Genomic DNA, 23,385 nt, shown 5'->3' on the forward strand with positions numbered 1-23,385 from the left:
TTGTGGAGTATTGGCAGATGATGGAACTTCAGCATGAACACCTAGACTTGGAGATGAAACCTCATTACCTTCTTCAGGAAATTGAGATGCATATACATCTTCTGGATCTGCAGGAGAACGTTTGACATCATCACTAGTAAAAGCAAGTGACGAAGTACCTCTTCTATTAGCAGCTCCCTCTGTTTCAATGCCTTCAGGTGGAGAGACGTACTCTTCATGCTCTGTCTCTTCTTCAATGACACGATGACCTTGTTCTCCTCTTTGCTCTTCTTCTACAGTTCTTCCTTCATCTGCTTCTTTCCTCATCAATTCCCTCTCTTCATTCCTCTGCTCTATTTCCTTTGTGTCTTGGTTCTTTCTATCCTCTATCTCTGAAACAAAATGCTGTAAGTTCCTTAAAGCAAGAGCGGAAATGGTGATATCTTCCTCATCTTCTTCATCCTGCAAGATGAGTGCTCTCCTTTTCTTGGATGGGGTTGTCATGGGCTCCTTGCCTTTCCGTTTTGCAGCCACAAAGTCTTGATGAGTCTTGACAGGAGTCTTCTCATTAAATTTCTCTAAAGCCTTGTTTAGCTTATTCAGACGCATCTTTGAAACCATCTTTAGTCCCACCACCATTTGATCACAGGTTCGAACACACAGAATTTTGGGAGGTTGAATTTTAAAATGTTTGAATAGCTGAGTAACAAGTGTTGAATAAGGAAGTTGGCCCTTATCCTTTACCATTGATCTATACATGTAAAACATGATAATGTGTGGCAGAGAGAACTTCTTACCAGCATTGATAACATACATCAGCTTCGCTTCTGAATTGGAGACGTCAGCCTTTGATGTGAATTTGGGTCTAAGGCAGTTAATCACAATCTTATGAAGCAAGATATTTGAGGCGCTCATCCTCAAATACAAAATTCGGCCTTCTACCATTCCATCTCGAACAAGCTCCACAATCGCACAACCAATAGACGCACTAATTGATTGGAACATCCCTCTCTCTACTCCAATCACATCAGCCAGAGTGTCCATATGAACCACATAATCCCGGTCTCTAACACTAAAGGAAAATCTATTCGCATCCAAAAAGCTTAGATTGGAATAGAAATACGCAGTAAGTTCTGAATGAGCTACTGTTGTTTTAGAGCAAAATCGTTCAAGTTGAAGTAAAGTAAATTTCTCCAGTAACTTCACGTTCAGAAAGTTAAGAAAATCAAAATCCACACTCCTTGGGTTCATCACCCCTCGCTCCAGCAACTTAGACTAAACTTGTTTATGTTCTTTAGAATGAAACAGATCAGTTCTTCTTCCTCGAATGTTCGCAACAACACCCATTCTAGACTTAAAATGAGTGAACATCTTTTCACCATCATTTTCATTAGGTTGACTAAATCCTCTAACACGTGGATCACTTGGGAAATTCGCAAAAGCCCTTTCTGTTGAGCTAGCAAGAGCAATCCCTAAACGTTCCATCGTTTGTAAAAAGTAAGTTTCATTTTGGTACCCTTTTCTTTCAAAAATTCATCAATAAAGGTCATTAGAGAACCTCCACCCTTTAAGGCAGAGTAGAGTTTGAAGTTAAAAGTAGGCTTTTGAGTCCTTATAGGTTCAGCATCCTTAATAATTTCTTCCTCCGCTTGATGTTGCTGAACATTCTGTGGTCTAGCTTGAGGAGAATGGCGCGGTTGAGAATGTTGTGGACTTTGCTGTTGCCTTGGAGATTCTTCTTCCTCGGTAAGGTCAAAGTGTGTAGGACCCTCATGCATATGATGTGGTCTCCGCTTGCAATCCTTGAAGACTTTCTTTGGGAAGACATTCTCACAGTCTTTGAGAGAGTTTCCGAATTTGATTTGCGAGAAAGATGAAAACTTTAAGGATTAAACTAGAGAGAAAAAGTAAGAAGGTGATGTTCTGTGCTTCTAGGGTTTGTGAGTAAAAAGAAGAAGAAAAACAGTATATAAAGTAATCGAAACGAGGTATACGGATCGTCATAAAAGGAAAAATAAAAAATGCCTTTTAAAAAATAACTGCCTTTTTGAAAATAAATAACTGTCATCTAAAAACAAAATAACTTCCTTTTCGAAAAAGAATAATTTCCACAATTTCAAAAACTTGGGAAGATAACATCAATCAATTGCAGATTAATAAGCAATTGTACCTTTTCGAGATTTTATCCGAAAGATAAATTGCTAGAACTGAAATAACTTACAGTCGTAATCCTTGATCTTCTAAGCCTGAGCATCTTTAAACTTTTATCCCTGAGTCTGAGCTTCTTCAGACTTTAAGATATTAAGTCTGGAACGAATATACTCAAATAGACTTTTCTCCAGTGGCTTTGTAAATATGTTCGCCAGCTGATTCTTTGAGTCAATGAATTGAATCAAGACTTCTCCATTTTGAACATGGTCTTTAATAAAATGATGTCGAATCTCTATATGCTTTGCTCTTGAATGAAGAATTGGATTCTTGGTGAGATTAATCGCGTTGGTATTATTACATTTGATCTCAGTGCATGAGTCTTTGATTCCAAAGTCTCTTAGTTGTTATTTTTTTTTCCATAGGATTTGAGAACAACAACTTCCAAGAGCCACATACTCTGCTTTTGCTATTAAGAGAGTTACAGTACTTTGCTTCCTTGAAAACCAGGAAACCGTCATGTTACCAAGCAATTGACAAGTGCCCAAGGTGCTCTTTCTATTAACTTTGCATCCAGCTAGATCTGCATCTGAGTATCAAAGAAGAGTAAAGTCTCATTCTTTAGGATACCATAGACCTAACTTAGAGGTTGTAGCGATGTATTTGATGATGCGTTTCGCAACACTTAGATGAGATTTTTTGGGATCTGATTAAAATCTGGCACAAATGCAAACACTAAACAAAATGTCAGGTCTAGAGACAGTAAGATAAAGAAGTGAACCAATGATACTCCTGTATAGCTTCTGGTCAACTTTCTTTCCTCATTCATTTTTGTCCAACTTCGAAGAACTTCACATTGGTATATCAGTCTTTTTGCAATTCTTCAAACCGAACTTTTTAACAAGTTCTTTAGCATATTTTTCTCGATAAATGAAAACTCATTCCTTCAATTGTTTTACTTGTAGTCCTAGAAAGAAGGATAGTTCACCCATCATGCTCATCTCGAATTCATCCTGCATAGACTTAGAGAATTTCTTGCATAGATTTTCGTTAGGTGATCCAAAAATAATATCATCAACATAGATTTGAACAAGTAAAAAGTTTTTATTTTCTCTTTTGATAAACAGAGTAGTGTCTACTTTACCTTTAACAAAGCCATTTTGGATTAAAAACTTACTTAACCTATCATACCAAGCTCGAGGTGCTTACTTTAAACCATATATGGCCTTTTCGATCTGAATACAGAGTCTGGTTTCCTTGGGTCTTTAAAATCGGGAAGTTGTTCCACATAGACTTCCTCTTGGATAAATCCATTCCGGAATGCACTTTTGACGTCCATTTAAAATAACCTGAAATTCTTATAACAAGCAAAATCAAGTAATAATCTAATTGCTTCTAACCTTGCTACTGGTGCGTAAGTCTCATCATAGTCTTTCCCTTCTTCTTGCGTATATCCTTTGGCCACGAGTTTTGCTTTGTTCTTATAACTTTTCATTTTTCGTCAATCTTGTTCTTGAAAACTCATTTAGTTCCAATAATAGATTTAACTTTTGGTTTAGGAGTTAATTCCCAAACATCATTAACACTGAACTACTTGAGATCTTCTTGCATAGTTTCAATCCAGTTTTCATCATTTAAAACTTCTTCTATGCTTTAGGGTTCTATTTCAGAAATAAGAGTCATAGCGCTAGACTCTTCACACCATTTGGATCTTGTACGAATCCCTTCATCAATGTCACCAATAATAAGTTCTTTGGGATGATTGGCCTTGTGCTTCAAGTTGTTGGTTGGTTTGACAGCCTGCTGATCTTTTTCTTCATTTGATTCTTCAACATTCGTTCCTTGTTGACCTTCTGTAGTCTGAGCTGCTTTTGGGGAATTAGATTTTGTAGAGTTTGGAGTAGGTTCAGATTCTTCAGGTTGAGTCTAGATCGATTGATTTTGTATAAGGTCTTGAAATTTGACATTCATCGATTCTTCCACAGATTGAGTCTTCTTGTTGTATACTCTGTAAGCTTTGCTGGTGGTTGAATATCCAATGAAGATTTCTTTGTCTGATTTTTCTTCAAACTTACCAATTCGATTATTTGCATTTTTCAATATAAACATTTGCAACCAAACGCATGAAAATAGAAAACAATTGGCTTCTAGGGAGTTTTCTCCAGAATCGGCCTCAAGAAAACTCTGTTAATGACATAACATGCTATAGAAACTGCTTCAGCCCAAAAACGAGAAGAAATGTTGCTTTCAATTAAAAGTGTTCTTGCCATTTTTTGCAACAATCTATTCTTTCTTTCCACAACTCCATTCTGTTCAGGAGTGTATGGAGAGGAGAACATATGCTGAAAACCATATTCATCACAGAATTTAGCAAAGTCTTGATTTTCAAACACACCTCCATGGTCTGTTTGTATGCTTGAAATAACATACCCTTTCTCATTTTGTACTTTCTTAGCAAACTTTAAAAAAATAAGAGAATGTTTCAGACTTACTTGCTAGAAAGTATACCCAAGTAAATCGTGAATAATTATCCACTATTATTAGCCAATATCTCTTTCCACCAATGCTTTGAGTTCTAGTTGGTCTAAAGAAATCCATATGCGGAGCTGCAGTACATGATTAGTGGAAAATTGATTTATTGGTTTGAAAGAACTTCTAACCTGTTTTCCCAACACGCATGGTGTGCATAATTCAGATTTTTGGTATGTTAGGTTGAGTAGTCCACGAACAATCTTCTTTGAAGAGATTTTGGCAATTTGCTTTATGTTGATATGGCCAAGTTTTCAATGCTAGAGATTAGCTTCCTCTTGAATTGAAATTAGACATTGAGATTTTTCTGGTTTGATGTCCAAAAGATAGATGTTCCCATGTCTTCGCCCGTGAAAGTCCGAGAGATGTCTTTACTAGTTTCCGAACATACTTCTTGAAAATTGATTTTGAAACCTGTGTCGCACGCTTGACTAATACTCAACAAGTTGTAATGGAGTCTTTCTACTAATGAGACATTATTGATTATGAGACTTCCAATTTTTACTGTTCCGTATCCGACAATCTTTCCTTTGCTATTTCTACCAAAAGAAAATTTTCCACCATTAACTTGCATAAGCTTTATTGTGACATCCCGATTTTCCAATTCTATTTTCAATAAATTGAGACGGACATTTCGTTGGCACGCATATAGTTCTTTTCCTTGAGTCGGCCACTCATGTGAAAACTAGACTATCGGGTGAAGCTGTAAAGAGTTTCTAATGCATCAGATTCGAGAATTTGACCAGGAAGCGATCTTTCGACCAAGCTAATCCGCAATGGTCATTACGGCACAATTAAAAATCGATTAGAAATTGGAGATAGGTCGACTCAACGAGGCATGTGATCGGTGTGGGTGATTCCACCAGATCGCACAATTCTTGTCGATTGGCACTAGACCAACTTTTCTGTCGATTGGGTACCCTGTGTTTGTATTTGAAATCTTCAGATTACCTCGACAACCGAAAGTCGCCAATGTTTCAAAGATGTACATTGTGGCTTGAGATGATCAACCATAGGTCAAATGCATGAAAATTTCTAAAGGCTACCCGGTAGGTTAAGCCGCGCTAGTATCGTGCCAAAGTGAAATTAACCGTGGAATTGAGATCAAATTCAGAAATTGGAAGTCTGGGTGTGTCACAGATTATTTTAGGAATATTGACTCATCTTTGGAAGATTTTTCATGCAAGCCGAGTTTTTCAGCAAAATAATCAAAGTATTGTTAATTTGGTTCGGAAAATTGGTAGGCCCGCTTTTGGTCATGCTTTTGGGACTTAAGTTGGTTCTATGGACAAGTGAAGATGTGAATTTCAGTGTGGTGACATTGGATTAATTTTATGGACTCAGTTGGAAGAGAATCGATTGGAAATTAAAGACTTTGATGTACAAAGAATTGGACCCCGGCATAAATTGATTTGGACCCATTGAAATAGGTTGTAGAGGAAATAAGTTAGTGGATGATGACATCATGGGGTGATGTCATGGTGGGTGGCCAATTGGTGGAGATCTTGACAAGTGGAGGGGTGGATTTAATCCCTAAAAAGTGAAGGGCCCCACCACTTCTTCTTCTTCTTCTTCTTCCTTGAGTTCCAACTGTGAGGAGGGGGGGAGAACTCGTGCGGCAGCCAACGGAAGCCAGCCGAGCTCGACGACCGCACGCCCGTCGCCGAAGCTCGCCGCCGCTGCCGTCGTCCATGCGCGAAGCCTGCGCGCTCGCGTGTCGCTTCGTCGGCCAACCGTCGCACGCTGCTCCGCCCTACTCACTCGGCCCCAAGCTCCTTCCCCTCCATCCAGCTACTATCGCCGTCGCAAGGGTCGCCAAGAGTCTCGCCGGAGCCGCCATCTCAACTGCCCAAGCCACCGCCGCTCGTTGCTACCGGTTCCGCGCTCGTACAACTGCCATGTAGCCCTCCATTGGCCCCAAGCAGCAGCTGGAAAAATGGGTTTCTCAGCCCGGTTTTGGCTCGTTTTGGCCGTCTTCTTGAGCCCGATGCTCGGCCCGCTTTGAGGAAAGTCGATCCTCGCGTCGATCCCGTCGTTTTGGTCTGCTCGGCTCACTAATCCGGTAAGTTTAGCTCACTAAACCTCGCTTAGAGGGTTAATTATGCTTAGGGAGGTTTAGTTTATGTTAAGTGTCATTAGGTGGCTAGTTTAATTTATTTAAGTGTAGATTATATGAAGGTGCTTGATTAACATAAAGTGTGTTTAGTTTAAAGCTAAGTAGGTTTATTTTAATATAAGCCTTGATGTGACATAATGGGTTTTATTTTTTATTTATTTAAATGTTTCGAAATTCTGGAATTTTAATAATTTATTATATTCCGAAAATAATTTAAAATTAATAAATAAATAAATTCAAAAAAATTATTTATGACCTTATTTGCTCAAAATTTCGTGTTGATCGGCTCTTTGTGTATTCGAATTTTGAAATTGATGGTTGTATATTATAAATTGAGTGTGGATTGCGAAAAATATGGATATTATTATTTAATTAATTTTCGGAATAAATTTAATTATTTATTAAATTCCGAAAATTTCGTCGAGACGTTATTCTCTTAGAATTTCGTGCTGATCACCGCTGTGGATTTAGAATTTGAGTTTGGTGAATGGATGTGGCAAATTGAGTGTTGATTGTGATAAATAGAGATTTTATTTATAAAAACCCAAGTGTCAGGTTTGGCATTGAAATTGGATTTTTAATGGTTAATATCATAATTGGATTATGTGAGTGAAATGTAAAGTATCGAGGGATTGGTATCGAATTGTCGTGTGTTGGTTGAAAGGCTCGGGTCACAGTAGTGGCTAGGCCAACTGAACCCTTATTCTACTTAAAATGCCGTCAAGAGAGTGACGTGGCTCGAGTCGCAGTAGTGGCTAGGCCAACTGGACCTTTATTCATTTAGAAATGTCGTCAACAAAGTGACATGGCTCAGGTCGCAGTAGAGGTTAGGCCAACTGGACTCATGCTCCTTCGGGAATGCCGTCGACGTAGTGACGAAGCTGTGCTCCAAGGGGGGGAGACGATACTCCTTCGGGAATGTCGTCGACGTAATGACGAAGCCGCGCTCCATGGGGGGAGGCGATGGCTAGCATTAATGTCAGTAGATAGCCGAACTGCGAGTAGGCTATGCCCTTGTGTGGCAGTGAATAATAATTGGAATGCGTGCTAAGTGCGATTGTGATCGTCGACGTAATGACGAAGCCGCGCTCCATGGGGGGAGGCGATGGCTAGCATTAATGTCGGTAGATAGCGAGTAGGCTATGCCCTGATTAATAATTGGAATGCGTGCTAAAGTGATTATATGAAAGTGATGGCGTTCCAATTGTTTAAATTATTATTACTACCGAGATTGTATGATTCAAATTGTGCTAATCTGGAGGAATGAATTAAGACGAGGTAAGTCTTCGTGTGATGTGGCTAGGCCACCCGAGGCGTATTTTCTTTCTAATAGGGGTCTAGGGGTTGAACTTACGAGACATTATCTCATCCCGGTTGTGGGATTAAAATTTCAGGTCCCCGTGGACGGAGCGAGCGAGATAACTTTGGTTGGCCTTGAGGAGTTGCAGAGGTGAAGTCATAAGGATTGGAGAACATGTCCGACTTGTAGATCGTAGGACGATTCCTTTTTAAGAGTCAGTCTTCTGTAGACTTTTGGCTGTAGACCGTTGTTTGTAATTCTGTTGAATTATGAAAGTGTTATGTTGTGGTTTTGCTTCCTGCATTTTTATCATGTATTTCATTGTCAGGGGTTTTATAATACATTCTGCTTGCGCAATAATAAATTTAATGGGGTCGGCGACATTACTTGCGAATGTCGCATTTGCATGACCATAGTGGGATGTTGGCGCGCTCGAGGTTCGGGGCGTGACATTTATGAAACAATTTGAATCTCCTGTCATATGTCTTGAGCATCCACTTTCTAAATACCATTTGACATTTTTCTTGATAGTGACCTGTATTTAAAAGATAAACTCAAGCTTTCTTTGGTACTTACACTTTCTTGGGTCCAATGGAGTTAGTGCAATATACGGTTTTTACCCAATCTTTCTTAACATGTTTCTAAACCATGAGACATTCTTTCTCAAAGTGTTCTGAGCTGTTGCACTTAGAACATTTAAAAGCACTACGACCAACAGGTTTTACAAAGGCTTTTTGAAAATGATTTCTATAGAAGGCTTTTGTAGGTCTGTGTTTGATCCTTTCCTTTACTTTTGGAAAACTAATTAGAGGAATGGTTTCAGAAGTCATTCCCAAGCTTGACTTGTTAAAGTAAGGTCTTTGTGCTGAAAGAATCTTTTCCAATTTTTCAAATCCTATAGAAAACCTTTTTGAAATACTTGAAATATCATTTTTCAAAAGTGTATTTTCTTTTGAAATAGAGTCTGCATTTTCTTTCAAAGTAATAAAACTTTTATCTAACATTTCGAATTTTTCTTTCCAAACAATCTCCTGTTGCTTTAGTATAGAATTTTCCCTTTTTAGCTCGGAAATCCTCTTAAGAGAGGTTTTGAGACTAAGACATAGTTCATTAATATATTTCGAGACTTTAGTAGGAATTTTTAAATTACTTACCTCAAATTCACTATCTGAGTCTAAGTCTGTATCCATCTCAAAGCCTGAGTCTGATTCTAATTTTGCCATTAAAGAAATATTAGCATAATCCTCATCACTCTCTTCGCATTCGGTATCACTCCAAGTTTCTGCTTTAAGTGCTCTTCTGTATTTCTCAGTTTTTCCTTTCTTTCTTTTTTTCCAGCAAGGGACAATTGGATCTGATGTGTCCCTTCTTCTTGCATTCAAAATAAATCACATCTTTATTGGATTCATCATCCTTAGCTGATTTATTTTGAAACTTTTGAGAGCTTTGTTTCTTTCAATTGAATCTTCTTCCCTTTTTGTTCAATTTTCTGAACATTCTTATCATGAGAGCAAGCTCTTCATCGTCTATATCATCTTCAGAATCTATAACATCAGAATCATCATTAGATTTTAAAGCAATAGATTTTTTACCTTTGGGATCTTCATCTTCATTGATTTGCTCCACTTCATAAGACTGAAGAGTGCCAACCAATTCGTCAACAGAGAGTGACACGATCCTTTATGTCTCTCTTATTAAGGTCTTTACGTGATTCCAATCTTTGGAAAGTCCACGCAGCAGTTTGTTAACCTTCATGGGTCCTAAGATAGGTTGACCTTGATACTCAAGACCATTTACAATTTCTGGAAAATGACTAAACATGTCAGTAATAGATTGTCCTAACTTCATCTTGAAGGCTTCATATTGACCGAGCAAAATATTGATCCTTGTTTCTTTCACTCGATTAGTTCCTTCATAAGTAATGTGCAGCCTATCCCCCACTTCTTTAGTTGTTTCACAATAAGATATTATGTTATATTCAGTTGGAGATAATGCACAATATAATGAATAAATTGCTTTTGCATCAAGAGCTTGTCTCTTGGTTATCTCTTCTTGAGTCATCTCAATAGCCTCTGAAACTTCTTTTCCCCTTTCTGAGACTGTTGTAACTTTATGAATGATTCCTTTATCTACCACATTCCATTCTAGAGGATCTTTCGATCTTAGGAATGCTTTCATCTTATTTTTCCATATGTTGTATTTATTTCCATTAAAATAAGGTGGTTTGGTGTTGCTTTGCCCTTCAACCAAACCTAGAGCCAATATATTAGCTATGGATCTTTAATTTTGAAGTAAAGACACTTCAATTTAAATGAGTATACAGGCTCTGATACCAATTGAAAGTGCTAGTACGAGCACCTAGAAGGGGGTGAATAGGTGCAAAAACAAATTTTGCAAAATATAGTGTAAAACTTTACTTTTTAACTTGAATCTGGTTGATGATAGACTTTGCGGAGGAACTCAGACTTTAACAATTAAATAGAGTTACGAACAAAATAAAAGAGTTTAGGGAAGAGAATAAAAACACAAGGTTTATAGTGGTTCAACTTAATCTAAACCTATGTCCACTCTCCCGCACTGACAGCCCATCGACTGGATTCCACTATGAATCAAAAGAGTTGTTACAAAGTATCACGTCCTTAATTCTACAAAGTAGAGACTCGCTACACTTCCACAAGGCCTCACAAATATCTAAACTCTCTTTTGAATACAAATTTACGCTCAACAATTGAAACAAAGAAGGAACAAGTAGCTTTAGACTTTGGAATTTTTCTATCGAGCACACACTTGAATAACTAGAGAGTCTTCCTTATATACTCTTCCATGCCTTCTTATCCGTTGGCACCTTCCAAAGGAGTTCTTCCAATCTACTTGTTAGACAGAATCAATTAAGGAGATCTCGAGTTACTTAAGGAATGTGATGATAGTTCACAAATCTTGCTTGCCCATACAATCAGGATCTAGGTTTCCATAAGTAGAACCTTCCAAGTATACTTTGTCAATCAACAGATCCAATTACTCGTATTGATTTAAAAACGAATAATAGATCTTGAGATGCTATCTCCAGCCGTGAGAACTTCTTTAGCTGCTCGAATAAAAAACCTTAAAGAAATACTCAATTTTGGATAAGTCTTCTTCGTCGGTCTAGAAACTGGTAATGAGGGCATATTTTAAATCTTGAGTCTGGCGATCTTCAGACTTTGACGAAAGAGTCTGCAAGTCTTCAGACTAGATTGATGGAAACGTTTTGTCAGCTTCAAAACAAGTAAGGAAGTTTTCTCTAACACAAGTCTTGGCCGCTGTCGCGTTGCCGTTGCTGTGAGCCAATTTTTGTGCTAATCAGTGAGTTGCATTCTAATCCTTAATTAGTGGGCTAATGACACTTAGAGGTGTGTTAGTTAGCTAATTGGTGGATTAATTATGTTAATTAGGCTTAGGATGGCTTAGTTAGATTAAGTATATAGTTAGTAGTTAGTTAGTTTATTTAGTTTAGTTAGATGGATTAGTTAGAATTTAGTTAGTTTATTTAGTTAGTGTACTTAGATTAAATTAAATAGGATGGTTAGATTTGATTGTTATTTAGATTATTTAGTTTAGTTAGTTTAGGTTAATTCAATTAAATGCTTTAAATTTATTTATTTTGTAATTTATTTAATTTCCGATAATTTATTTAATTATTAATTATTTTATGGAAATTAGACCGGGATAGCCGGTGACCAGAATTTTGTGCTGATTGCAATGGTGTGTTCAGTTTCTGCAATTGGATGTTAATTTGTGCAAATTGAGTGCTGATTTGGAATTTTGAGTATTTAATTCCAAAATTTGTTAAATTCATTATTTATTCAAAAAATCCTGGGTGTCGGGTTTTAGTGTCGGGTTTTAACACCAAAAATAGTTTTATATACTATATAAACCAGTGGGATTTTAAATTAGAGAATATCATTTTTCCTAGTGTGAATTGACCGTGTACTCACACACGACTATTTTACCGTGTATTTCTAATACGAAGAAAATAGGCCAAGTTTAGTATTTTAATTGAGGCATTTGAGTGCAATGCACAGTGTCTTGGGCTGAGATTAATTGGTTGTGTGTTGGTTAAGAGAAACCGTCCTAGGCTGTTAAGCCGGACGTTACCCGTTCATTGGGACTCGGGTCGTAGTAGATTTTGGATCTACACCTCTTCGGGGACGATGTCTAATTAAGAGACGTCACTGTGCTCAAAGGAGGTGAGACGATGCCTGGCAATGCCAAAAGACCACCAAATTTAGAGTTGGTCGTACCCTTAAGGGGTGTAATTAACAATTTGAACGCATGATTGTTGAGTTTGATGCACCCAATTATGAGACCAAAACTGTGTGACATGGAATGGGACGTGTCATAACGATTTAGCCATATAATCAGGACCCTGGTGATTAATTGAATTGATGAGGTGTTCCAGTTGTTATGTGCATTGATTATATGCATTGCGATATGAATTGTATAGACGTGCAGGAAGGAAACTGAGGCGAGGTAAGTTCTCTGTGCCAATTGAGTGGTTGTGTGGTTAGGACACTTTTGGGTGTATTTCCCTCCTAATCAGGGCTTAGACCATGAACTTACTGAGATTTATATCTCACCCCGTCATGGGCTTAAAATTTTCAGGGCCGTAGAGGGAGGACCTGAAGCCGAGCTGAGGTGACCTGAAGAGTAGGTCAGATAGGACAACCTCTTTTTGAGAACTAGTCTTTTGGTTATAGATTTGTATAAATGACTTAGTATGTTTATAAAAGTATGGTTTGTTTGTGAATGTGATGTCCTGCTTTTCTATCCCGAGATAGTTACTTGTCGGGGATTTGTTAATTGCTTCCGCATGTGCAATAAAATAAAAGGGTCGGCAACTCATCTTGGGAAGTCACAAAATTTTTATCGACCAGAGAGGGATGGGCACGCGCTTGAGGATTGGGGCGTGACAACTCTTCTCTTAGACCTTGGAGCTACCAAGACTTGCCCAACGTGGTTTTATTGTTTGGCGAATGCCAAGCCTAAATGAGTTTGGGCAAGCACATTTCTTCTTGGGCTCGGCTTGCCCCAACACTGTCATTTATTCTAAGAAAGTATAATAGTTTACAAAATCATAGGCCGGGCCAGGTAAGAATTTTGATGGTCGATATCTACTTGGTCCGTCTAGACTCCCCATTCAATAGTTTTATAGATAGTGAGTGTTGTCCTAGCCGAACAACTTTTTTTTCACCTTATTACCCGAATTGTATGTCAAGTCCAAGTGCAATCTGATCCTTTTCGGATTAAGGCCCAAGAGTTTGGGCTGTTACCTTTGAGGCCCACCATGCCAATGGCAGCTCATTCAATGCCTTTGAAGCATGGTGTCGGGGCTTAATCCTATTACAGTTGAAGAGCACCTAAAACATTTTGAAAATCTACGCGTAAAATCTTCCTATTCTTTTAAAATTTGAATTTTTATTTCATACTACAAAATTTGAAGAAGGGGCATGTTTCGAGGAACTAACTAAGAATTCCTTTTTCTTTTTTTTTTTTTGCCTGCTTCTCTTCAGTATTAAATTAGGAACTCTACTAAGGGAAATACCTAAGCTCCCTTCAGTATTAAATTAGGAACTCTACTAAGGGAAATACCTAAGCTCCGAGGTACCGCTATCACTTCACATGCAAAATGTCAATATTATTGACTTGTTCTTATTTGTAGCCTGCTTCAAATATTAAGATTTTTATTTTGTCAAAGAAATTAAGATTAGTTGATTGCAATGGATTGCTTTTATGTTGAAGTTTTGTTAAAGCCATTTTGCATTTTCCTTTTTTTCTCTGACAAGGGGAAATTGCTCAAAAGTTATTTTAACCTTAGTAGATGATATCTCTCACTTATGATTCTGCTTATATAATTGATTTACATCTATATATTAGTCTATCAAGCAATGTTGTTGGGAAAATCAACCAATCTAAATCATTGGCCCCAAAATATGTAAGTATTCTTGAAACATTCATTATTTAACTTAGTCATATAAAATATCAATATATATTGTAAAGAAAAAAACAAGAAGATTCGTAACACTTTGTATAAAAGCAACTAACTTGGGCTAACTAGAAGATAACTACTTTGGCTAGAAGAAAGATTACAAGCTTGTCATTAACTAATTAGTGTGATTAATTATTGTTCTCACTATTTGATTGAGGGCTTTTGACTATTTAGGCCCTAAATGTTGAGGTTGCACGATATGTACCCACACCGATGTCGTCTAGCATGTATTTTCTTTCGGGGTGAAACATGATATTTCAAATAGTCGGCAAACGCAAAATATACTCATTCATTGAATAGGCTTGAGAAGAAAAAAAAAAGAAAAGAAAAGAAAAGAAAAAACCGCAGTGCAACATCGAGCCCAGCTCCACCCAGTTCAATGGTTGGAAATGTATGGGCGAGCTTTGACCAATGACCATTCTTTTGGAGCTTGGAGCTACCAAGGCTTGCCCAATATGGTTTTATTATTTAGCAAAAGCAATATCTGAACGAGCTGAGCAAGCAGTTTTCTTTTTGAGATCAAACTTGCTGCGGCGCTGCTATTCACATGAACAAAGTATAATATATTCCAAAATCATAGTTTAGGGTAAATATGAATTTTAATGCTTATATCTAACTTGGTCTATCTGGTCTCGCCTATTGCATGGTTCTATAATTAATTAAAGCGTAGTCCCAGCCAAATGACTTTCTTGAACTTATTACTTGAATTGTATGTCAAAGTATAATTGCAATTCCATCCATTGGGATTAAGCCCCAAGAGTTGGGCTATCTACGTTTTAATTGCCTCTGAAAGTATGATGTTAGGATTTGGCACCGTTGCGTGGAATCCACATTAAACTTTGATTTTTTTTTATGCCATATAAACAATTACGAGAGTAATCAGACGAACAAATTATATATGTACTCGCCCCAATGCAACCAAAAACAATGAGAAAAACTAGGGTGCTGCCTCTTCCAAATCTGAAAAAGGAGTGACTCTTTTCATGATTTTGTTTTTCCCAATTGACCCTTACGATTATGTTAATGCAGAACTATGGGGAAGCGTTGACCACTTGTGATGGTGGCGTAATTGTACAAGCTGATATTCCACAAATGCGAGGTCATGAGGATAATCCACGTGCAATGGTAGTGCCCGTATCTTTCCTCAATCGCGACAGTAGCTCTGGCAGCTTGGTGGGGTTATAGTGATGAGACTCGCCTACCTGAGACAACTGGGTTGCGAGTGGTTTTGGATGACGATCTTCTCGCAATTTTAGATCAAAATACTTGGTGGCAGACGCGAGGCTTTCATGATGACTCAACAGAGCAACAGAGCATAATCTCCCTGGTCGCTCCTCTCCGCCTTTCCTTTACAACAAAGAAAAAGAAAATGTCCTCTGAGATGGTGTGAGAATTTAAATAGAAGAAAGATGAACTGTGAACTTTAACAACAACGTGCATTGAAATTTAGTTGTCATATTTGCCGACTCGAAAAAAAGGTTTACACCCTACTTTTGCATCTCTACAATGCCTGTTATTGAAAGGAAGAAGACTTTGAATATAGACCAGGATAATCAACATCAAGATACAGATAAATCTTATTTAGAGCATGTCGCCAAAAAATAAAATAAAAAATAGAGCATATAGAGCATATTGGTGCATCTACCAAAATTAATAGCTTTTTCATTTTTTGCTTTTGTCAAGTTGCAAAAGATGAAAACAACTACATCAGTTGCCTACCTCAACAGTGTTTGCATTTGACGCATTCAGGTCAAGGAGCTAGGGCATAAAAAACAGACATTTGGTAGAGAAGATACAGCAAACGATTAAATTGCAGAACAATATTAGTTTAAGAGCAACAATTTTTCATAATTCTCACACAAATCATAATGCATTCCCATTTACAAATTCTTTATGTGTCATCCAAGTGCAAAGATAAGCAATTTTTGGCCATCACACAAAAATCCAGATATATAATCTATATAGACAGGCACATTTGACGCATCATAATTCTGACACTACGAGCAAGTCCATGTGGTACTTTTTGTTCGAGGAATAGTCACTGGCTGTACCACGTTAACATTATAACCATTTCATTGTGTACTTCCTTGGTAAACAAAACAGAAGCAACCCAAATGTCAACATTTGACCTTCAACAGCTGGTTTATGGACATTCACGTGAAGCATGTCCATGGAAAAACATGAAAATTTTTAGCATTAAGTTGAGGAAGCGGAATGGAAATGGATCCTGGTGCAGCAGTAGCTAAATGACCAGTGTAAAAGAAAAGAAGTCCGAATCATTACCTGAAGAACAAAACTCAAGACAGTGGAGAGAAATCTTCCTGTTGGATCCAAACTAGATCAATCACAATCAGTGGGATTTCTTGGATGAGGTGCCAGTAGTTGCCGAAAAGAGAGGATCCATCCTTCAGAATCTCACATTGAATTATGGGGAATACTTTGAGGGAGGGAGGGAAGCCATCCTCCGGCAAGTACCCAAAATTCAAGCTACTTACAAAATATAACTGTTTGAGAGATGGGGGATGGCCATGAAGACCACTTGATAGTCTTTCTACTCATATTTTCTCATCCAAAGAGAGATTAGAGAGGAAGGAAAAAAAAGATTCCATACATCATACATCCTCTGCTGTTGATAGTCTTTCCATATTCCCCATATTTCTCGTCCAAAAATCTGGAACAGGACAATCGATTAGTCCTGAATAACAATTACCTTTCATGAGCAATGGACAACTATAAGAGTGATCGAACAAAAGTGAACAACCAAGACAAGAATTGCTTTATTATTGTCAGGAATTAGTGACAGTTTTGATAGTTTTTCCTTTTGCTAAAAACTCTTATGATTATGATAACTGACAAGAATGGGAGACCACTGATCACCGGTGGTGGTGACTTATTGGTACAGGCTGATATTCTACAAATGTGAGGTCAGGAGATCGAATGACTTGGTAGGGCCTTACAATGCTTAAGAATGATTGCCTACACCTGTTGTTATATCTGGAACACTCAAAATGCAGTAAACTTTAACCATAAATCACCTGATCCTGAAACTCACTTACACATATTAGAGAAGCTCATTTAGACTGTGTTGCCGGTAATGCAAGAGAGATAAGTCATGATTGGGTAGGCAAAGGCAGGGCACGTAGAGTAAACTTGAGCTAGGTTTTGTGAAAATTCACCATGATGGGTCTTATAGAAGGAACAAAACATGGCTGTTGTTAGGATAGTGGCCAGAGATGAAACGGGGGAGATGATTACCTGCAGGGGTGTCGCAATGCAAACTAGACCTGCAAAGAAAACTGAATTACTTGCTATTCGAAAGAGCAATGAAGTAGCTAAAGAAAAAGCTGAACCAAGGCAGTAGGGGAGCTGAATGCAGCTGAGGTATACAAGGATATCATCAATTTTCCCAAGTTGTGCAATTAAAGACTAAAGGATGCTCCTGCCGGGATTCAAGAAGCTAAAGATCATTTTGCAGCTCTAAGTTTTAGTTGAATTTCACAAAAGGCAAATGCTTGTGCCCATTAGGTAGCTATGCCAAGATTGGGATCTACATCCGCATCCCCCATCCTTCTTATCACATTTGCTTATATCAACAGTGAGTTACTGGAGTAAAAAGAAAAAGCCACATCGAGGACACACACGACACACCCAAATGTCAGTCTTTGACCTCTAGTGGCTGGTTTCTGGAAATTCTATGAGAAACATCTCCTCGGGAAAAATCAATCCGTATTAAGTATCGAACTGAATTGATGCCTTCCAACCCAAAAACTGACCCTAATCCCAGAAAGCTGACTTTAGGTGGAACAACGAATTGCGGCAGACCTGAAGAAGGCAAAGTTGTCAACGGAGATAAATCCTTTGTCAGGGCTCGGGTATGATCAATTTCAGTTCACTGGATCCGAACACCAATGTAGATGAGAGGGATCTCTTGGATGAGGGGCCGATAGTCGCCAGTGAGTTTTGAGCATCAATCTTTCAAATCTCGCATAGAAATATCTCCAGAATTTGGACAGATCATAGTCTTCCTTATTACTCCTTTCCCCCTTTCCCTGACAACAATTAAAAAGAAAATGTGCTTTGAGATAGTGTGGGAATTTGAATAGAAGAAAGAGGAACCATGAACTTCAACAAAGAACTTGGATATGAATGGCTTATGCTGCAGGCCTCATTCAAAATTAGTTGTCATATTTGCCAACTTGAAAATACCTGTTTTAAATCTTTTTTTTTTTGGTCTTTACTGTAGCTGCTACTTTTGGAAGTAAGAAAGCTTCTTTGATTGACTATTAATATAGACCTCGATTATTGACATAATAATACAGATTAATTTTTTAGAGCATGTCGCCAACAAAAAAAAAAAAAAAAAAAGCAGTTTAAAGCACATTAGTACTCCTACCAATAAAAAATAGCTTTTTGTTTTTCTTTCGTCAAGTTGCAACGGATGAACATAAGCACATCAGTTGCTTACCTCGGCACTGTTTGCATTTGATCCTCCTGAGAAATTTTGCCAAATAAAGATAACAGTGGGATATTCTGCAAAACAATCACAGTTGAGACAATTCAGGTCACTGAACTAGGATATAGAAAATTTAAAAAAAAAAAAAAAGATATTTGGAAGAGAAAACATAACAAACACCAAAGTTGTGGAAAAATAACAATATAAGAGCAACAATTCTTCATGATTCTCACGCAAAGCGTAGTGTATTTCCATAAGTGGAGATATAAGCAATGTTTGGTCATCAATCGTTCAAGATATATCATCAATACAAACAGGCACATATACGCATCATAATTCCAGCACTGTTAACAAGTCATGTAAGTATTATTTGTTTTGAGGAATAGTCACTTGTATCAAGCAATGGTTGGTTGGCTTGTTGTACCGCATTAGAATTATAACCATGTCATTGCTTGCCTCCTTGTCAAACAAAACAGAGCAACCCAAAAGTCAACATTGGACCTTCAGCAGCGGTTTGTGGAAATTTAGGTGAAGCTTGTCCACATGAACCTTTTAGCATCGGATTGAGGATTCATAATAGAAATGGATCCTAAAGCAGCAACGGTAACTAAAAAACAAGTGTGCAAGAAAGAAAGAAGTCCAAATCATTACCTGAAGAGCAAAATTAGAAATTGGATAGATATCTTCTTATTGGATCCGAACTCGATTGACTATGATGAGTGGGATTTCTTGGATGAGGTGCCCATAGTCGCCACTGAGTTTTGAGCATCAATCTTTCAGAATTTGAAATTGAATTATGTCGGATACTTGGCGGAGGGAAAGAAGCCATCCTCTGGCATGTTCCAATAACCTATAAAATGTAGTTGTTCGAGAGTGGAGAGATGGCTGTGAAGACCACTTGATAATCTTTCCACATTCCTCATAGTTCTCATCCAAAGAGATGTAGAGATGAGGGAAACAGAATACTCCATGCTTCTTACATCCTCCACTGTTGATACTCTTTCCACATTCCTCGTATTTCTCACCCAAAAATCTGAAAGAGGACTATCAATTAGTTCTGAATAAAAATTACCTTTCATGCTTAGAGTGATCGAAACAAGATTATAGGCATACTCAATTGACAGCAACAAAAAATGAACAGGGATACCCTCTTGATGATTTTCTTTTTGTTTTTTTTTTTTTTTTTGCTGAAAAATTCTTGCGATTATGTTAACTCACAAGTATGGGAGACCACCAATCACCGGCGATGGTGACTTATTTGTATGCTGTGATAACTCCTAAGAATGATTGCCTACACCTGTTGGCAAATCTGGAAAGCTCAAAATGCAATCACTTTTACCCATAAATCACCAGATGCTGAAACTGTCACTTGTACAGGTTAGAAAAGCTGTTTTGCAGTGTGTTTCCAGTAAAAATGTAAGCTAGGTCATGATTGGGCTGATGCAAGGCACGGTGCATGGAGTAAACCTGAGCTGGGTTTTGTTAAGATTAACTAAGACGGGTCTTACGTAACATGCCGTCATTGGGATTGAGGCTAGAAATGAAACAGGGGAGATGGTTGCCGGCAGAGGAGGCTGAATTACTTGCTGGTCGAAAGAGCATTGCGGTGGCTAAAGAAAAAAGTAGGCCAAGGCAGTAGAAGAGATGGATGCAGCAGTGGCATACGAGGATATCATCAACTTCCTCAAGCAGCGCAATTGGAGACTAAAGGAAGCTCTTGCTGGGATTCAGGCAACTAAATATCATTCTTTCACCCCTGAATTTTACTTGTATTTCACGATACGGCGGTTTCTGGAAATCCTATGTGACACTTCTCCATGGGAAAAAATTAATTCGCACAAAGCATCGAATTGAAGAACAAAAGCGAAATTGATGCATTCAAGACCAAAAGGCTTACCTGGACCCTAGAAAACTGATTGCACATCGAAGGATGAATCGCGGCAGTTAGCAAATGAAAGCGAAAGTGGATCAATTTCACTTCACCAGATTTGAAACTAATCAATGCGCATGCCATGGATTTCTTGGATTTTCCCGGAAATTTATGTGAGACATCTACATGAAGGGAAAATCAGTTTGCATCGAATTGAGGAAGCAGAATGGGAAATCGATGCCTTCGAAACCATAAACTTACCCGAACCCTAAAAAAGCTTACCGTACCAGGACGAATGAATTCATTGAATCTGAACCCAATCAATCTCGATGTCAGGGATCTCTTGGATGAGGGGCCAATAGTCGCCGGTGTGTTTTGAGCATCGATCTTTCAGATTCTCGCATCCTTCTATCCACAATTCTCGGAGGGAGGGAGGGAGGCCATCCTTTGGCAAGTCCCTCAACTTCGGGCAATTTGAAATCCCTAAAAATTGGAGAGAGGAGAGATGCTTGCGAAGGCCATCTGATAGTCTTTCCACGTTCCTCATATGGCCAATCCAAAGAGAGGTAAGAGAGGAAGGAAAGAGAAGACTCCAGGCATCCTCCTCATCCTCCTCCTCCTCAGGAAACCGCACCTTCTCTCCCTCCCCTCCCATGTTTTTTCCAATAATATCTAGAAACGTGAGGGATGTGAGCAGGGGTAAGCCCCATTCTCTCACTGGTTGTTTCATATTCTCGCACTCACAATGAAACGCTTGCAAATTGGGAGGCAAACCTCCTTCGGGCAAGCATTGGATATTTTGGCAATGCCTAACGGATATGTTCCGGAGGGATGTAAGATGACGCCACTTTGGTAGAGACTTTATCTTCGGGCAGTTAGAGAGAGAGACATGTGACAGGGTGATGAGAAGGGGAAGGGAATCTATTATTTCCAATGCCCCGCACCCAATTATATCCAAAGAAGTGAGATTGTTACAACTCGTGATACTAGTGATAGACTTTATCTTCGGACATCTCTCAAGTGTAAGGCTTGATAGAGTGAGGGGAAGGGGAGGAAAGTCCTCTATCTCACAACAGTCACTTATACTCAATCCAGTGAGATGGGAGAGCGTGTGAAGGAATTGTGGTAGGCTTCTTAGATTCCAACAATTGCGAATTCCCATAAATTCGAGTGATTCTATGGTGATTTCTTCCAGTGATTCCACTCCCTCGCAGTATTTAATATAAAATGTCTTTAGAGTAGCAAGTCTATCTTTGGTAGAGGGACAACATGTCAGAGAATCACATTTACTTGTACATGAAGATTGAAGTTGAGATATTGGGTTGTTGCTATTGGGGTCATATGAAGAAATGGTTGGCATTATGAGTTTTGGACACCGTTCAATAGACAAATAACTGAGTGTGTACATCTTGCTCGGAAGCTTTTCTAAACTGGTGCAATTACTCAATTTCATCTTTTCAAGGTTGCATGGCAGCTCTATTTCTGTTTCTCCTGCCATGAATGATGTGAACTGAGGACAACTTACGATGGTTAATTCCTGGAGGCAAGTAAGATTTAGCATTTCATTTCCATCTCGCCACAAATATTTTAACTGGTTGCACCCTCCTATATGAAGCTCCTTTAGCTTGATCAAGTGGCTCATAAACCCAAGATCAAAGCAAACAAACTCTGCAAGATTCTTAATTGTAAGAATGGTCAAAGAAGTTAGGTTTATCAAGCTCTTCAAGATCTCTTTGTTACAATCCTCGAGGAACAACTCATGGAGAGATGGAAGACAAACATCATTGGTTGAGTTTTTCAAATGCGGACATGAATGAATTTCAAGCTTTGTGAGACGATCAAGTTGACAAGGCAATGTCCTCTCCAATGAAGGACAGCCCCGAACAACAAGATGCTTAAGACAGGAGAATGAGACTTCTTCTTTTGGGCGCCCAGCATAAGGAGACCAATCCTTCCATGCCAACATCTCTTCGAACTTCAAAGTGGTTAAGGATGAAAAAGGTCTTGTACCTCCGTAAAATTCAAAGCCTATCATTCTTATTGCATGTAGACCTTTAAGAGATAATTCCTTAAGTGAAGGTAGTTGTCCAATCATAGACAGCGACATAACATTAGGACAATCCCACAAGCATAAAGACACTATTTTATAATAGGATGTACAATCTAACCATGATGGGAATACTACACCACGATAGTTCAAAATAGCGAGATTTTCAAGATTAATGTGAGGTCGCAGAGAGTCAAGCACTTGTGCTTCGCGCTCATGATTTTGGAGATCTCCCAAATGTTCACCCCAATGCAAGGATAAGTTGGTAAGGCCTAGCTTTCGAAGCAAATTAGCATCAACTGCATCTGTAACTTTTTTCACCTTTTGCAATTCTGATATGAATAATTCTCCTTCAAGATGTGGCAAGTTCTTTAACTCTTTCAACTGCGACCCTTTCTCAAGTCCTACCACAAATTTGGACAACATAATAAGATTCTTTAAATTATTGATACTCAACGGCATCTCTTTTAGACTCTTTGTATCTCTAATATCAAGAAACTGTAAGCTGACTAACTTTGTGATACCTTGAGGCAACTTTGAAAGCTTTTGACAACCTCTTAAAATCAAAGCTTGTAATTTGCACAAGGCGCCAATTGACTCAGGTAGCCTCTCAATATGAGTGTACGAGAAATTGAGGTATCGAAGATGTTTTAAATCACCAATACAATTCGGTACCTCTACGATGTTACAACGACATAACGAGAATACTCTCAAGTACTTCAAGTTTATTAGCAAGTCATGTAGCACCTTGTTGGAAATAAAGAAAGAGCCCCCACAAGATCCATCACGCACCAGAATTAAACTTCTTAGTGCCTTCATTCCTTGATATGGTTTCAAGCATTTTGATGTAACATACCACGATGGGATGAATGATGCATAACGAGTTTTTCAAGAGATGATACATCATGTTCATTACTT

At 38.3% G+C, this 23,385-nt stretch overlaps 1 protein-coding gene and 1 long non-coding RNA gene across 3 annotated transcripts; both read right to left on the reverse strand.

The window, feature by feature from the left end:
• Positions 1-14,962: 14,962 nt before the first annotated feature.
• On the reverse strand, positions 14,963-18,066 carry LOC108956964. Of its 2 annotated transcripts, none has more exons than XR_005548195.1 (4): positions 17,920-18,066; positions 17,353-17,381; positions 16,381-16,768; positions 14,963-15,439 (listed from the first exon to the last, which is right to left on the reverse strand). It is a non-coding gene; the product is annotated as an uncharacterized LOC108956964 (long non-coding RNA). The 2 variants fall into 2 exon arrangements; XR_001983372.2 differs by having other exon boundaries at positions 14,963-15,444.
• A 12-nt stretch (positions 18,067-18,078) lies between these two features.
• On the reverse strand, positions 18,079-23,346 carry LOC108957369 (putative disease resistance protein At3g14460). Its single transcript, XM_039306202.1, has 4 exons — positions 20,448-23,346; positions 19,202-19,583; positions 18,563-18,627; positions 18,079-18,146 (listed from the first exon to the last, which is right to left on the reverse strand). Exon 1 carries the CDS (start codon positions 23,284-23,286, stop codon positions 20,722-20,724), a length of 2,565 nt encoding a protein of 854 aa, XP_039162136.1. The 5' UTR covers positions 23,287-23,346; the 3' UTR covers positions 18,079-18,146; positions 18,563-18,627; positions 19,202-19,583; positions 20,448-20,721.
• Between the last annotated feature and the right edge of the window lie 39 nt (positions 23,347-23,385).

Source organism: Eucalyptus grandis, chromosome 2 (genome assembly GCF_016545825.1).
Source record: "Eucalyptus grandis isolate ANBG69807.140 chromosome 2, ASM1654582v1, whole genome shotgun sequence".
Classification (NCBI taxonomy): Eukaryota; Viridiplantae; Streptophyta; class Magnoliopsida; order Myrtales; family Myrtaceae; genus Eucalyptus; species Eucalyptus grandis.

Coding starts and splice junctions, on each gene's coding strand:
- LOC108957369 (XM_039306202.1), bottom strand. CDS start 23,286: ATGAAGGCACTAAGAAGTTTAATTCTGGTGCGTGATGGATCTTGTGGG.